Source organism: Mesoplodon mirus (assembly GCF_964341445.2).
Source record: "Mesoplodon mirus genome assembly, chromosome: 2".
Classification (NCBI taxonomy): Eukaryota; Metazoa; Chordata; class Mammalia; order Artiodactyla; family Ziphiidae; genus Mesoplodon; species Mesoplodon mirus.
This window is the reverse complement of record NC_138977.1, coordinates 146,032,418-146,049,161: the sequence shown is the minus strand read 5'-3', so window position 1 is coordinate 146,049,161 and position 16,744 is coordinate 146,032,418. Positions and strand designations below refer to the sequence as shown.

Sequence of the window (16,744 nt, the reverse complement as noted above, 5' to 3'; positions counted from 1 at the left end):
ATCAAACTTTAGTGTAGAAAAAAACAGAATTCATTTCCCTATTGTTGCACATTTATTTTAAGAATTTTAGACTTTTTTATAATTATATACATCCTTATACATAAATCTTTGTGGGCAGCTTAGATTTCTTCCCAGAAGTGAAATTTTTATTCAACAGGTATAAACTTTTTTTAAGATTCTGGATATATGTTGCTGAATACAGAACAAATCTTTGGAAAGAAAGTTATGCATTTAAAATATGTATATAACCATTTAAAGAAAAGGTATTTTTCTGTTTTACTTTGTATATCACAGTTCTGATGTGTCTGGAATTTATTTCTGTTTAGTATTAGTAAGGGATCTAGTTTTAGTTCTGTCGCTAAAGTAACTGTCCCAACAACTCTTCCTGCTGATTTAAAGGGCTTTTTTATTTACTTATTTATCATGCTTATAAGTACACAAGCCATTTCTTGGTCTTTAGAGTTCAATAATTGGCTACACATTAGAATTTCCTTTGGGTGCTTTTAAAATATAGCACCACCTGAACCCCACCTGATGTCAATTAAAGTAGAATTAAGACATCAAGTAAAATGGGAGTGGGGTGAGGCAGGGGTAATATTTTTTAAGTCCCAAAGTGATTTCAATGCACAACCAAGGCTGTTAACCACTGCCGTAGTTGGTATCACTGACCTCTTTGCCTATTCCTGTGCCAATATCCCATGGATTTTATTTCAGATAAATTTGGAAGTCCCCCTCCTCAACCAACACACACACCAAGAAAAACAAAAGATTTTTATGAGGATTTAATGTATAGATTAATTTCTATTTTGTCTTCCCATTCAGGGTTGTAGAGTATCATTTATGAAGTCTTCTAGCTTTTGTAGAGGTTTATTTTTTTTCACACAGACCTCAATTCTTGTGAAGTTTATTCCTTGATTTTTTTTTCAGTTTTGTACTTTCTATAAATGAGATTTTTAAAAATTTTCAATCTAGCATATAGGAACACTATTGCTTTCTAAAAAATATTTATACTTCATACTGTTACATTAATAAACACTAGTTCTAGTGTCTTTCCAGTTGATTCTCTTGGATTTTACAGGTGGACATCATATTATTCATATAACAATTCTGACTTTTTTTTCAATACAATACAATTCTTAATGATGAGTGGAAACTCCAGACAATATTTAGTCATTGCAGAAATAGCAGGCACCCTTATTTGTTCCTATTTCATGCTTGTTTGTGATATAAAGTTAAGGTAGTTTTATTTCATCCTCAGCTTCCTAAGATATATGAGGAAGGAGTGTTGATTTTTACCATGTAACTTCTCAACATTATTAAGATGATCATAGTTGTTTTCACTTATAGACAACAAACTAAAATACACTGATTGAATGCCTCAGTTGAACCACTCTCATATTCTTACAATAGACTCTCTTTGTGGGATATTGTTCTTTTAATACACTACGGAATTAAATTTGCTAATGTTTTGTTTAGAATATTTAATGTAGATTCATGAGTTTTCTTTTGTGTATGTGTATTTATCTTGTTTAGTCTTGAAATCAAGTTATATTAGCCTCATAAAATGAGTGGAAAGATTTTCATCTTTTTTTTTTTTTTTTGCTCTACAATAACATATAACTCAGGAGTCATCTGTGTCTTAAAGATTGGTTAAAACTCTTGGTCAAAAAGTCAGAGTCACTTCTTCTGTCATCATTAATTTATTTGGGTTTTCTAGATGCTCAACATCACTAATTATTAGAGAAATGCAAATCAAAACTACAATGAGGTACCACCTCACACTGGTCAGAATGACCATCATTAAAAAGTCTACAAATAACAAATGCTGGAGAGGGTGTGGAGAAAAGGGAACCCTCCTACACTGTTGGTGGGAATGTAAGTTGGTACAGCCGCTGTGGAAAACAGTATGGAGGTTCCTCAGAAAACTAAAAATAGAATTACCACATGATCCAGCAATCCCACTCCTGGGCATATACCCAGACAAAATGATAATTCAGAGAGATACATGCACCCCTATGTTCATAGCAGCACTGTTCACAATAGCCAAAACATGGAAACAACCTAAATGTCCATCAACATACGAATGGATAAAGAAGATTGGTACATATATACAGTGGAATACTACTCAGCCATAAAAAGAATGAAATAATGCCATTTGCAGCAACATGGATGCAACTAGAGATTATCATACTAAGTGAAGTATGTCAGAAAGAGAAAGACAAATATCATATGATATCAGTTCTATGTGGAATCTAAAATATGGCACAAATGAACCTATCTACAAAACAGAAACAGAGTCACAGGCAAAGGGAACAGACTTGTGTTTCCCAAGGTGGGGGGGAGGGAGGAAGGGACTGGGAGTTTATGCTTAGCATATGTAAGCTATTATACATATGATGGATAAACAACAAGGTCCTACTGTATAGCACAGGGAACTATATACAATCTCCTGGGAAAAACCATAATGGAAAAGAATGTAAAAGAAAAGAATGTCTCTATGTGTATCACTGAGTCACTGCACAGCAGAGATTTACACAACATTGTAAATCAACTACACTTCAATTTTTAAAAAAAATTGGGCTTTCTATCTTTTGTATCAATTTTGATAATGATATTTTTGTTGAAAATGTACAGTTTCCTAGATAATGGTTCATTTCATCTAGATTTGCAAATTCATTAGCTAAAAGTAGTTCATAGTATTCTACAATTTTTAACCCTCTGTGTATCTGTGCTTATATTCCTTTTCTTTTCTCTGATGTTTACTTGTATTCTCTCCTTCTTCTTAATCAGAATTGTCAGGAATTATTTTATTAACCTTTTTAAAAAATGGAAATAATTGCTAATAAGTGCATGCGTAATGTAGAGCAACTTAAAATTCAAATAGGTATACTTTGAAGAAAATTAAAAACTAATAGCATCCTGAAACTAATATCCCAGATGATTCCCATCAGTTTTGGGTGTGAAGGTGAGTAGAGGTAGAAGGTAAATAATAGTATGCTAAATCTCTTGATGTTTTTCAGGAAGGGGAAGTTACAAATAATTTTTGAAATTGGTAAGAAAATATGCCAGTATGTTTGCTAAAAATTTTTTCAAATTTCTAGTAAAATAACAAGAATGCTGAAATTCCAGACAACTAGAGAAAGGAAAGAAAGAAAATTGGATTGCTTGCAAATAAAAAAACCGAAGATTACACAAAGAACAGACAATAAAGCATGATAAATAGCATAAAAGTAGATGACAGGGCCTCCCTGGTGGCACAGTGGTTGAGAGTCCGCCTGCCGATGCAGGGGACGCGGGTTCGTGCCCCGGTCTGGGAGGATCCCACATGCCGTGGAGCGATTGGGCCCATGAGCCATGGCCGCTGAGCCTGCGCGTCCGGAGCCTGAGCTCTGCAACGGGAGAGGCCACAACAGTGAGAGGCCCGCATAACGCAAAAAAAAAAAAAAAAAAAAAAAAAAAGTAGATGACAGGTGGAAGTAAACATGTAGAAAATAAAATTAGACTCATTAAATAAAACAAAAGGATGATTCCTTAGCAATTTACCAATCGATGCACAAACTAAAGAGAATGCACCATTTTAGATATATCAACAAGTAGAATTAGAGAACATTTTAACTAATGAAAGTACATAATTAAAGACATTTTCAATGATATAGTGAAATCTAAGAAATTTTTTTTGACTTTTAAAAAAATAATTAAGGACTGTGTTACCTATAGAGACTTCTCACTGGACTATAAGCATGCAGTAATTCATAGCTAAGAATTCCAATGAGACAATAGGCTCTAATACATTAGTCTTTAAACTGAGTATCAAGTGCTCCTGGGAGTAGGTGATGACTTTCCAAGGGACATAAGGACTTTATGGGAACTGATATGCAGATCATCAAAACCCACGTGTATTCTCTCCTAAAACTGGTCTTACTAAAGTCAAGGTCAACTTCTCTTTCAAAATTTCCCTTTTCCCACTGCACAAAACAAAGGCATATCTTTCACTCAAACCAAATCCAATCACAGTGCATTGCTCCAAGATTTAAAAGACTCTAAAGTGGCCAAAAGAACAATTCAAAATAAATTTTATCCAAGGACCAAAAACCCAGCCCATCAGTCTAGGAAATGGAAGCTTTGGTCAACTTTTCTTTCCTATGTTTAATACTTATTTATCAAATTTTACTTTTTGTTGTTGTTGTTTTTAATTAGTTGTATACTAGAAATTATAAAATCCTGAGAGGAACTTGTTAGAAGAATTTAATTTCTCTCTTTCTCGCTCTCTCCATGTGTGTGTACACACACACACACACATTTTTAAAGACATAGGACATTAGGATTCTGTGGGGAAAGAAAATTTAAACCACAATTTCAGGAGAAAAAGGAACTATGTAAAATTTGTGAAGGTCAAAAAAGAGCTTGCTCATGTATTTTTTAAATGAATGACGGAGTATCAAAGCACTATATTTATATTTTATTGGATATAATTAAGAGTGAAGTAACTGTTCTATTTTTAAATGTCATATACAAGTATGCCAGAAATTAAATCCTTTGCAGCTATTTAAATGTAAGATAAAAATTAGATATACTTAACTTTAGGTCTCTACTAAGACAATAGGGGTACATCATTTTTTAAATTCTTTTAAGGGATACTACTCTAATAAATACACAGTTCAAAAACAATGTCAGGGGCTTCCCTGGTGGCGCAGTGGTTGAGAGTCCGCCTGCCGATGCAGGGGACACGGGTTCGTGCCCCGGTCCGGGAAGATCCCACATGCCGCGGAGCGGCTGGGGCCGTGAGCCATGGCTGCTGAGCCTGCGCGTCTGGAGCCTGTGCTCCGCAACGGGAGAGGCCACAACAGTGAGAGGCCCGCGTACCGCAAACAAACAAACAAACAAAAACAATGTCATATTGAAATATATGCTAATGGATTCACACAAAGTTCAGATAGAATGGAATTTCCATCATGGCTATTTAGTCTTTCTTAACGAGGCTAACTGATAGCAATACATTCTCTCTCAACCCTCTAAAAACAACGTGCTCATATGCTAGACTTTGTCAGACATTAGGTAATACATCATTAAAGAGTGCCTTTTACTTTCTGTTCACTCTAAGCGTATCTATGTTAGTTACCATTCATGTTCCTGGTTTTTATTACTTCATTTCTGTTTCTCCCATTATGAAGAAGCTTTCTAATGCTATTTTGATTCTCAGTGTTTCCAAGGACTAATCCTCAAGTGTGATATAGCTGGCTGGGGGACAGTTCTCTGGAATTCTTATTAATAAAACTCAAGCCTTTTGACAATTTCAAAGTTTTCTGGATTGATTTCTACAAATAAATTGCCTTATTAAAGACTTTTATTAATTCAAAGTAACATGGGGAAAAAAAACCTGTTCTAATCACATACCTATTTACAATTATATATATGTTCTTATATAAAATTCCATCTCCCCTTGGTGGAAAATTATAAATCGTTCAAGTATATTTAGATTGATCAAATATCGAAATGATTTTCTTTTATATACTATTTGATGGCAAATTGTAGCTTGTGCACTAGAAGATGTCTATCCAATTTGTCATAGTTACATTAAATTACTGAATTATGTGTTAAGAGGCTTTATTTTAAAAACAATTATGAAGTATGATCTTCCTTTAATGCTTTTCTTGATAATTGTTACAGAAATAGTATTGAAAATTGCTACAAACTTTGTTCACTTAATCTAGATTGTTCTTACCTAAATTCACCATTTGAATTGAACGTAAAATGGACTTAATGATAAATAAAAAGCAATGAAAAATTTAGAAAGAAATCAAAGTGAAAATGCATTGATGAATATTCTTACAATTTTTTTTCTCCTTAAACATGACTTAGACACACAATTCAAGGATCAAATTTGACCTTTTCTTTCATATTTTCCTTCATATTTCCAAAGGTAACACTAGGTTCTTGGATCACCTCTACCAAAAAAATAAAAGTAAGCCAAAATACCAGTCTCAAGCAGTATATACATTAATGGCTGACTTTAGGTAAGGAAACTCACTGGGCATGTAATGTAAGAACAATAATGTATATATGTGTGTATATATATACATTTTTTTTCAAATGGAGAACGAAATGTTAGAAGTGTAGTGAGCAAAGGAAACTTAAATTGTTGACTGAATTCATCTAGGCATCTAATGTAGATGCTTCCTCCCTTCCTCTACTACTCCATATTTTGAAAGCTGAAAATATGTCACATACCACCAATTTTGAATACTGAAAATCTATATTACAAATAATGGACCCACTGATCATAGGACAACTGGAATTGCAACTAGGTCTAAAACTGAACCGTAAATTGAAGTAGTATCTGAGTAACCAAAAACAAATTCTGACTTAAAACTTTAGGGAAAAAAAATGCATTTGAACTTTTATCAAAATAGAAATAATTTTAAAAAGAAAAATGTATTCTGCACAGGAATAACCAGTTAAATTTATCAATATTTAAGATACACATAGATATGTAATTAAGGATATATTTTAAAATCCAAACCATTAGTAATCCAATATAAATGAGGCAAATTATGTATATTAGCTTAAATTTCATGACCCTCTAAACTGTAACATGTTCCATACATTTGCAACTCCAAAATCAATCAGCCCTTTCACAGTCATTTGCAGACATGCGTAAAGTCTCAAAAAATTTGAGTTGCCCAGCTGAGGTCTCACAAGGAGATAAACTGCCTTTCTAGTTCAGCTCTCAAACTGGAAATAAGTGTCTTTTCTCACCTCATTTAGTGCCACATTTTTCATGCTATAACTCATGCCTGAATGAAGCCCATTTAACACACTTATTTTCTCTGTAAGGCATATCACAGCATTCCTTCATTTAAGAATGTTAGACAGCACTTCAGCAAAATTCTTGGGGAACATTTTAAACAGGGAAATCATCAACAAAAAGGTACAGAAATGGAAAAAAAAAAAGCACTAGGAGACTGCAAAAAGGGCAATTGTTTGCAAGCACGAGAGCTAAAACAAGGCAGAACATGGCTTGGTTCAACCTCAGGTCTAGAAGCAATGGCTCAGTATTTTCTAACTCGATGTTCACAGTGACTTTACAGAATGTAACTACTTCAAACAACAAGAACCAACTGTAATTTCAGTAACAGTAGAATCCCTTATAAGGCTGTGTTACGACATAAATCACAGAGAAAAGGTTAACACCTTTGGCTGACAAAAGCAGTAGAATGAATAGCCAAGAGTTATTAGACAATTTGTTACTAGATAAAAGCTACATTTCTTAAGTAACATAATGTATATTTCTTGTGAGAAAATAGAAAAATTTAAAGAGACTCTACTTCGTATTTCTTTATAATTCTGAATCAAATAAGCATGCTGCCAGTATTTTCAATTGAATCACAGAAGTTAATTTTAGGCAAGAACAAGGATAAAAAATCAGAAATTTTCATCAGATGAACATCCCAAATAGAGTTAGGTTTTCCTTACTTGTAGCCAAGCTGTCGACAGATCACAGTTGCATCCTTATCAGTCCACCCATCATCACAAATTGTTCCCCACTGGCCATTGATAAAAACCTCCACTCGTCCTTCTTTCTTATTTTCTCCATCCATCAGTCTGATTGGAAAACCTAAGTCATGATTCAAAAGTATTAGAAAAGCCAAAACAAGCAAACTGATACTAAAGCATGAGAGACTTTATAAAGTACTATTTGTTTGTAAAAGGGGCTAAAAATCAGCTGGGCAATGAGAGAGAGAGAGAGAGAGAGAGAGAGGAGAGATACCAATTAAAAAAAAAAAACTGTATCTACTTTTGCAATATCTTCTGTAGCCTTGAAGTCAGAGTGCTGATCCTGTCTAACTTTGTATTCCCAGCACTTGGAGCGGTGCCTGGCATTATAGTGTATAGAGTACACGTAATAGCTGTTTCTTGAATAAATGAATATATATCACCGTAAAATCGTGGATTGTTTTATTACCACTAACTTCTAGTTAGTAAAAGACATTAACTTGGAGTTGTTTTTGTTCTACATCTACTCACTTATCCATGAACCTAGAAATTTATACTCCAAAGCTAGGATTTTTAGGAAGGATTTTTAGATATACCCTTAAATGCATGAGTAACTTGAATGATGGAAGAAAAAAAAAAAGGCAAGCACAAGGACAATTTCTATCTCAGCCCTCCTATTTACTATGGATTCCAAAGGAAGGGCTTAAATCATAAAAATTATTAAGATGTAAAAGTTGAGAAACTGACCTCTAGCAAATTGGGATTTATCTAAATTACGCAAATAAAGTGGTTTATAGAGTCCCACATCTCTATCAACACCAACAAATACGGTTTTGTTTTATCAAAAGCCCTCACTATGGCTTGCATACTGCCAGGGGTTGAATTGTGAAGTCATTAGAGGGGGCTCTAATCCAATTTGTGCACATAAATATACAGAAGACAGAGTGAAGAGACATAGGAGAAAATGGCCACCTGTAAGCCAAGGAGAGAGGTCTCGAACAGATCTTTCCCTCCCGGCCCTCAGAAGGAACCAACCTCTGTGGACAACCTCAGTTTTGGACTTCTAGATTCCAGAAGTGTGAGACAATAAATATCTGTTGTTTAAGCCACCCAGTATGTGATACTTGATTACAGTAATATATATACTTTAGATTACTTAGTTACTAGAAGTGTCTCCAGCTTCGGAGCCCTTAAGATTGACTGATAAGGAGTTAGGGAATACCATCAAACACAGTGAAATTAGCAGAACCAAGGAGGTGAAGTAAGCAGCTAATGAACAGAGTATCATTCTATATGTGTTTAAACCAACATATGGAATCACTAGACAACATTTGTTAACTGAAGGAAAATACTGTTGGCAAGATGGACACATCCTACTTTGATTCCTCTGATTCTTTGTTGCCCCCAGAGTTGCTGGCTCTCTAATTTCCGTCCCTGATCATACTTCGTGGAACAGGCATCACAGTAGAATCAACATAGCAAAGTCAAAATCAACAAATGTTTGTGGAGTGCCTACTCTATGCACTGCTTATATTAGCTGAAAATCTTGGTGTTTTAGGTGTGTCACAAAACACAGTGTATTTGAAACTTAACATTTCTTATTATTGTATCTGAAATTTGGGGATTCTCTGCAAGAGGAGCAAGGCAAAAATGTGATCCTCAATAAAAGAATTTAAACAGATGAAATTCTTAAATTTTTCAATTTTTACATTTTTTAGATCTTTGGTGCAAAATTAAGAAATCATATGTACATGGAGTTAGACCTCCACATTCCACCCTAGTTGTTTTATGGGCAGCTTTTCACATACCATAAAAATAAAAATGATAAAGTGTTTTTAAAGCCTAAGTTGTGTACTTTGTAAAAATAATAATACAGTATTATGAACCTAATCTTAGCCATCCATTTTATAAAATTATTGGATTTTCAATGCCTGAAGGGAAACTGAATGACAAAGCCATTCTATCAATACCACCCTACCGCTTAAGTTCTATCTGTTATGGCAATAATAATATACATGTTTTATTTCTAAAATCTTAAATAAATATAAAATGCTTGGGAAAACCAAACAGTCCTGTGGGTATACAGCATCTTTAATTATATACCTCAAACTCTGATTACAGTAGTTTTCTTTATTTCAATTTTCCTGTAACACTGATTTAATACATTATCTTAAGAAAATAATATTTTTCCTAGAAAAAAAGATAAAATCTAGCAGAAATGTAAATTAAAAGTCAAACTTTGAGTAAGAGACACTCTCACTGTGAAAGAAATCTCTGCTAAGATTTAATACTCTAAACTTTAGAATTAAAGCAGTATTAAATGAGAAATCTACATATTGACCATCCCACAAATTTCTCCCAATTCACATAGGCATTAACTGCATTCTTACTAAAATTACTTTTACTGACCTAGAATATTGCTTTTGAGCATTCCATCTACCACACACCCAAAGTTAGAAAGTGTCTATTGAACTACTACTAATTTTGAGGAAAGTTTTCATTCACATTTAAAGTTAAGATCCACAAGTTACCCTTCAAATAGTTGAAAACTGTAATAGTCTAACAGCTCTTATCACAGTGCCAAGGAAGTAAAAAATCTCAATTGTTTTTAAAATGCTGTTGTTTATACCACTATTCTATGATCTCCTTCTCTTTTCATTATGCAGTCCTTTTTGATAACTGGGAAAGTAATGATCTCTTTGGATGAATAAATGGTAATCTGATTCTATTCCAAAAGGATAATTTGGCTCAGATATAATATCCTTTGGACAAATGAGTGGTTAGTAGATATATTACCAAAATTAGGACCAAAGACTTCATAATAATGATCCCATATTTTATTAATAATTATCACCCTCGGATTAAAGATTTTTAGGGGAACTGAAAGGATTAGATGTCCTAACTCTATGTGTATATTAAACCACACAGGTCTTCAGAGAACTCAGATTATAGTATTTTGTATTTCTAATATTTCATTACCTGGAACACTGATGGAATGTGCCTGAACATATCACTCCATGATCCAAATACCCACTCTCTGGGGCTAAGAGGATCCAGTTCTAGCAAATAGGCTCTAACTCCCCCAACCACATGGAATCATCACATAATCGGGGAGGATCATAAATCCTTTATAAGAAGAAAGGAGCAAGGTAAGAGAACAAACAAAAAGAAACAAAATTGGGCTTCCCTGGTGGTGCAGTGGTTGAGAGTCTGCCTGCCGATGCAGGGGACGTGGGTTCGTGCCCTGGTCCGGGAGGATCTTACATGCCGCGGAGCGGCTGAGCCCCGTGAGCCATGGCCGCTGAGCCTGCGCGTCCGGAGACTGTGCTCCGCAACGGGAGAGGCCACAACAGTGAGAGGCCCGCGTACCGCAAAAAAAAAAAAAAAAAAAAAAGAAACAAAATTGAAAATATGACCCATAAGGTATGGGGTAAAAGGCTGTATTTCTACCTGGTGTAATGCTAGATTAGTGCAGTGAGTCACTATGATCTCACAAGATAGAGTACAATGAGGAATCAACCACGTACTTTGACAAACTTAAGTATACAAAACAGTTAATACTGTGGGATTCAACACGTTCCATTATTTTATAATGTGAAGATTCCAGCTTCACAGTCTCAAAACAGGAGGATACAAAAAGGGCTGATTCAAGCCTGAGGTGAAACTTAAGAACCACCTGTGGTTATTTTAACATCTATGCACCAAAAAATAACATGTATAGATACAAATAGAGCTATGGTAGAGTCCTGGCATGTCTTTTGAATATGTCCCTCTATATTTTTCATTCATATTTATTCTGCCCTCCTTGTTGGATATTAAGTCTGTCAAGGATATATAGTTATTTGCTCTCTGCTCACAAAAGGACCTTCATCTACAAATATTTAAAACTGTTAGATGAGCTAGGTACCTTTTATCCGACCATAAGTCTGAAGAAATTTGGAACTAGGGAGTAATAAAGGACACTAATGGATTTTTAGTAACAGGGTATCTTAGAAAGATAGGTGGGCTACTTACTCCAATGAATCCACCTAGGAGCCCAGTGAGAAACTTGAAAGATCTAGGTTAGGACAGAGCAAAGGCTGGTTGGTAACCAATGATTGACAAGGCCTCGGGACTAAAGAAGAAATGAATCATGGAGGGTGGGAAAGAGAGCTATTGTTTTGTTCTGATTTATTTTTAATCCTTTCTCAAATAGTTCATTAGAATTCAAGGTAAATGAGAAGCAGAATAGGTGACTGATCATTTGGGGAATGGACATCGTGGCTTCTTTAATCCATCTTTCAGATACATGAGAAATTTAGGCTTACAGGTAAAGAAAAATTAGGAGTAGAAATTTATAACATTGGCGGAAAGACTCAAAAGACTATTTTTCTCTGAATGCAAATTAGTAAAAATTAGAGCATTTGGGGAAACAGACAAAAAAAAAAAAAAAAAAAAGCCAAAGATGAGAAATGCTTCACATTCCAGACCAGTGGATAGAGGTGTAGTGGCTACTGAAATACGGATACTCAAGAGCTGTGGCAGGACCTCACCCAGAGACAGTCTGTGTCCATCCCTGCCAGGGTAGCAGGAGATAGCAACATCTTCCCGATGGCTGCAGTCATGCCTTCCCCAGGATCTCCGAGAACACTGAAGGAAACTGGTTTCCTTTCCTGAGCAGCTGACGTCATCCAACCATATGGGCCCTGTGCTTTCTTCAAAGTGGTTTGCAGAGGCTTGTTTGCCATATCTGTGGCAATAAAATAAACACTGTGCATAGAACTTTTGTCTCTTGTTTCAAGGAACCATAAAACATAAAACAAACAACCTAATTAAGCGGCATGACTTCAGAGGGTAAGTATTTGTTCTTTCTCCTATCTTGAGAACTCAGTTCTCAGAGCAGTGTTCTGCTCCATCACATATTTTGATCATCTTAACAATGTTGGTTAACTAATCCACTAGTTAACCAACAATGTTTGGTTAACTAGTGGATAATTAATCCTTTTTTCCCAACCATTCTTGTGTTTTGTCTACAATTTAACCCACCAACCACAGAGAATGCAGACAGAGATAAACCTCAAATTCCTGACCATGGAAATAACACAGTGGACCAGAAAGTAAGAACGTGTGTCTTAAATCAGCCTCTGAAGAGCCATCAAAGCTCATTTGATTTCATTAGCTTCTCTAGGCCTCTTTGGTATCCTCTCTTCCAAAATAAAAAGTGTGTATTAGTTCAGTGATTTCTCAAGCACCATTTCCAAACCATGATGAAACATGGATTTCAACCCATCAAAATCAGATTAATGACAATGTTCTTAGCTTTTCATAAGGTTACATAAATCTGATTTTTAAGATTTTTATAAATATATTTGTGTTTCAATTGATTTTATTTGTAACACTGCACTACAAAAAATCCTAAATGTATTAATAGAAATAGGAAAGACCTGAAAAATTAAAAATTGGTAACTAAGTCACAGTCTCTACCTTCATTCAACCTCCCCTCAATTTTGTTTTCTTTTGTTCTGTAGAATACAAACAAACCTCCAGAAATTCCTGGGCTAAAAGATATTTGAAGTGTCTTTCAGTTCTCGGTCTATATAATTAAACTCTTACTCATAAATTTTATGTCAGTCACTTCCACCACTGAATGTTTTTATTATTTCTGTACTAAGAATATGAAGAGATCTTTCTGTTTGAAAGATGAATTTTCCTAATTGTTTCCCCATGAATTTTCCTAATTGTTTTACCATGCACTTATTTATTAAATTTATTTAACAAGGTAAACATTTCAATAAATTAAAACAATGTAACTTTGAATGAGTCATTCTAAGACTTCTATTGTGCTGACTAATCAAGTCTTAGATAGAAAAGTAATTATCCCAAATCCCATATTGCTATCACTTTCAACTTATACCATGTTTCCACAAAATGCATCAATGTGATTACCATCTGTCCATATCAACTATATAACAGACAGCAGGAGGTCATTTTACTTTAGGATTTCATTTGTATGAAGAAACCCAGAGTTTACCCTCTTTCTCATTCCAAAAGAGTATTCTCTTTCAGAAACTCCTCCATAAACTAAAATGTAAATGTAGCACATGCCTATTCTACCTTCTAACACAGTCATTTAGAACTTTTAACAAATATTGAGAACATTTTTAAAACCATTAAGTTCTGATACTCTGTATATGCAAGAAAAACTGAATGTATTTGTGAAACAAAATAAATAAAATATGGAAAAAAAGTCACTCAATTGTTTTAATTAATAAGGAAAAATATAAAAATAGTAAATAATAGTATTTTTGAATCTTTCTAAGTCTGTGACAACAGGATACAGTTCTCAAACTAACAGATTTACTCAGATGAAATGATATTTTTAAGTAATTCTTATTAATTAAACAACAATATTTATTTGGCTGGCATGTCATACCCCTTGACCTGACAATTATATAATAATAACTGCACTGCCCATGAAAATTCAAAATATTAGTCAATAACATGCATCTATATCTTCATGATGTCATTATTTATAACAGGAAAAATTAAACTAATCTAAATATTAAGTAAATTATAGTATGAACATTCAATAGTTATTATGTTATTAAAAATTATGACTGTGTAATAATATAAAAGTAAAAAAATGAATAGAAAAATTACATATCTACTATTAGAGCTGTTATAAAGTTATACACACAAGTTATAATAATGATGGTATAAGAATGGAAAAATTAGGGGTAGTTTTTTTTTTTAAGGGGTAGTTTTTTATTTTCTTTATTTTCCAAACTTTCTCTGAAATTTTATATTACTTTTACAAACTTAAAAATATATGTTTAAACATGGTCATACCTAGCTTGAATGACAGCATATTTTTAAGGTTTAACAAATATTTGCAATTAGCTCTATCTCAAGCTGAAATGAAATAATTTTACTCATTTTTTCAAGCATGAGACAATTACTTCAAGCATGACACAGAAATAAGGAAAACAAGAAAGAATGGGCATTCATGGGTTTCATTCAGATATTAGCTCAAAGGCATCATTTGCAGCTACTTCAGCCAACTTAAGTCTTTACTCTGGAATGCATTATGTGTGTGACATGAAATATATCGCCCAAAGTGTGATACTCAGTTTCTAAGAGAGTGAGGTCAAGGGTGAGTTCTAAAGGTCATCTCATGACAAGAAAGCTGTTTTTCTCAAATAAAAGTGATAATTATCATCACATTCTGAGAAAGGAAATAATGTAATAGCAAAGCATTTGACACTGGACTTCTATGCAATTTTAGATACAGTGACGTCAGTACTAAAAACATCCAATAGTAGTGAAGCATCAGAATAAAACTGAGCATTCAAAGCATACAGTCTTACTTGAACAGACACAATGAGACCTAAAAGTCATCCATGGCTCCATTATTCAAGAAGAGGGGTGGGACTTCCCTGGTTGCGCAGTGGTTAAGAATCCACCTGCCAGTACAGGGGACACGGGTTTGAGTCCTGGTCCGGGAAGATCCCACATGCCACGGAGCAACTAAGCCCACGTGCCACAACTACTGAAGCTCGTGCGCCTAGAGCCTGTGCTCTGCAACAAGAGAAGCCACAGCAGTGAGAAGCCCGCGCCCCGCAACAAAGAGTAGCCCCTGCTCACTGCAACTAGAGAAAAGCCCACGTGCAGCAAGGAAGACCCAATGCAGCCAAATAAATAAATAAATTTATAAAAAAAAGAATAGGGGTGGTGGCAGGAAAGGCAAATGAGATAAACAGCAAGATATGGTTATTTATCATCAAAGAAAATGTTATTGGTTTTTTTGTTGTTGAATTTCCATATAGAGAAGGTAGATAAGGTAGGTAGGAAGGTAGGTAGAATAGATAGGTAGATAATGATTGTGAACATATATTTTTAGTATTATAGAAATTACAAGTAAGGATTACAAAATTAGACTCTTAAAAATATAACTTGGCATTTAGCTGCCTCCTGTCAATGGATCTTACTTAAATCCCAGCTGTCGGCAAACCACATATGTATTCAGCTCAGTCCAGCCGTCATCACAGACAGTGCCCCACTGTCCCCTGTAATACACCTCCAGGCGACCCTCATGGTTGCCTTTACCACCTGCAAGTCTGATGACCCCATCTGTGACAAGAAGGAGACATAGATACTAATCAAATAATTATCAAAAATGGTAGAACAACATTTTAATTGCACGAGAAATATCACCCTACTCAGATCTCTCTCTAGGCCTTTCGTTAAACTTCCATTAGAACTGTGCTCAATGACCTGAGGTCACTGGACTGTTTCTGGAGTAAAAGTCATAACACATATCTGTCCTAACAAAATAGTCTTTCCTTTTTATTTGTACTCCTATTTCTAAGTAGAAAAACATATTCTGATAGAACTCCAAAGTAGTTATTTAGATTTTTCCAGATTACATAATATTTGGGAAATTTCCTATGGCTTCAATCTCCTTAAGTATGAGCAGTATTAGTCATTTAAATTTAAAAGTTAAAAAAATAGTAACTTGGAAATAGCTCAAAAATTTAACTGTGAATGAAAAAATATTGCAATATGGAGACAGAAAAAGCTATTCTGGTTACAGAGTGATCTATCATGTCAAGGCATTTATTATTCCTTAGGCATTCATAAGTTACAAAACTGGGGTTCATGTTTTCCCTTTGTTCTTTTATCAATAATACAAATCTGAATTTGAATCTTGTGAATTCGATGAATAATTAATTCCCAGAGAATTCCATAAAAAGCTTCTAAGCAGATACACAATACAATAAATTTATTCCCAAAAAAGTATATTAAAAAGCTATTTCCATCCAAAATAATCCAAACACCCCCCCACCAAATGAAACATAAATAATCTTGGGTAAAAGTCATACTTCTCATGACTTTCTGGGTTCTTTTAAAGTAAATGAAGGTCTCCTAGCAACAGAATCACTTACAAATGTAAAACTTCACCATCTGCAAAGCACTGTCACACCTATTATCTCATTTGACCATCCCAGAAACATTATAAGACTATCCTCACTTGAAAGAGGAAAAAATGGAGGTTCAAGAGAATGAAGTGCTCTGGCTTACAAACTGGTGTAAATTTTATATTTCTATTGTGTATAAATGTATTATTCTAATAAAAAAAACAGTGTGTATAGAACTATGTAAATAAAAAAGTAGAACTTCAGCATTTCACAGTCCCTAAGAAGTGTTTCATTTGATTTTTTTTAAAAAAAGATTAAAGCCCCCAATTTTTTTCTTCAAGCTCTTTTTACTG

The 16,744-nt window shown here is 34.3% G+C and overlaps 1 protein-coding gene across 2 annotated transcripts in view; it reads right to left on the bottom strand.

Moving 5' to 3' along the window:
- PRSS12 (serine protease 12) overlaps positions 1–16,744 on the bottom strand; it is a 72,543-nt gene that overhangs the window by 22,026 nt on the left and 33,773 nt on the right. For both annotated transcript variants that reach the window (XM_082600411.1, XM_082600410.1), the window contains exons 6-8: positions 15,462–15,603; positions 12,027–12,223; positions 7,474–7,615 (exon numbers count right to left, since the gene is read on the bottom strand). In XM_082600411.1, the coding sequence (XP_082456537.1) occupies positions 7,474–7,615; positions 12,027–12,223; positions 15,462–15,603 (481 nt within the window). The remainder of the gene's footprint in view (positions 1–7,473; positions 7,616–12,026; positions 12,224–15,461; positions 15,604–16,744) is intronic.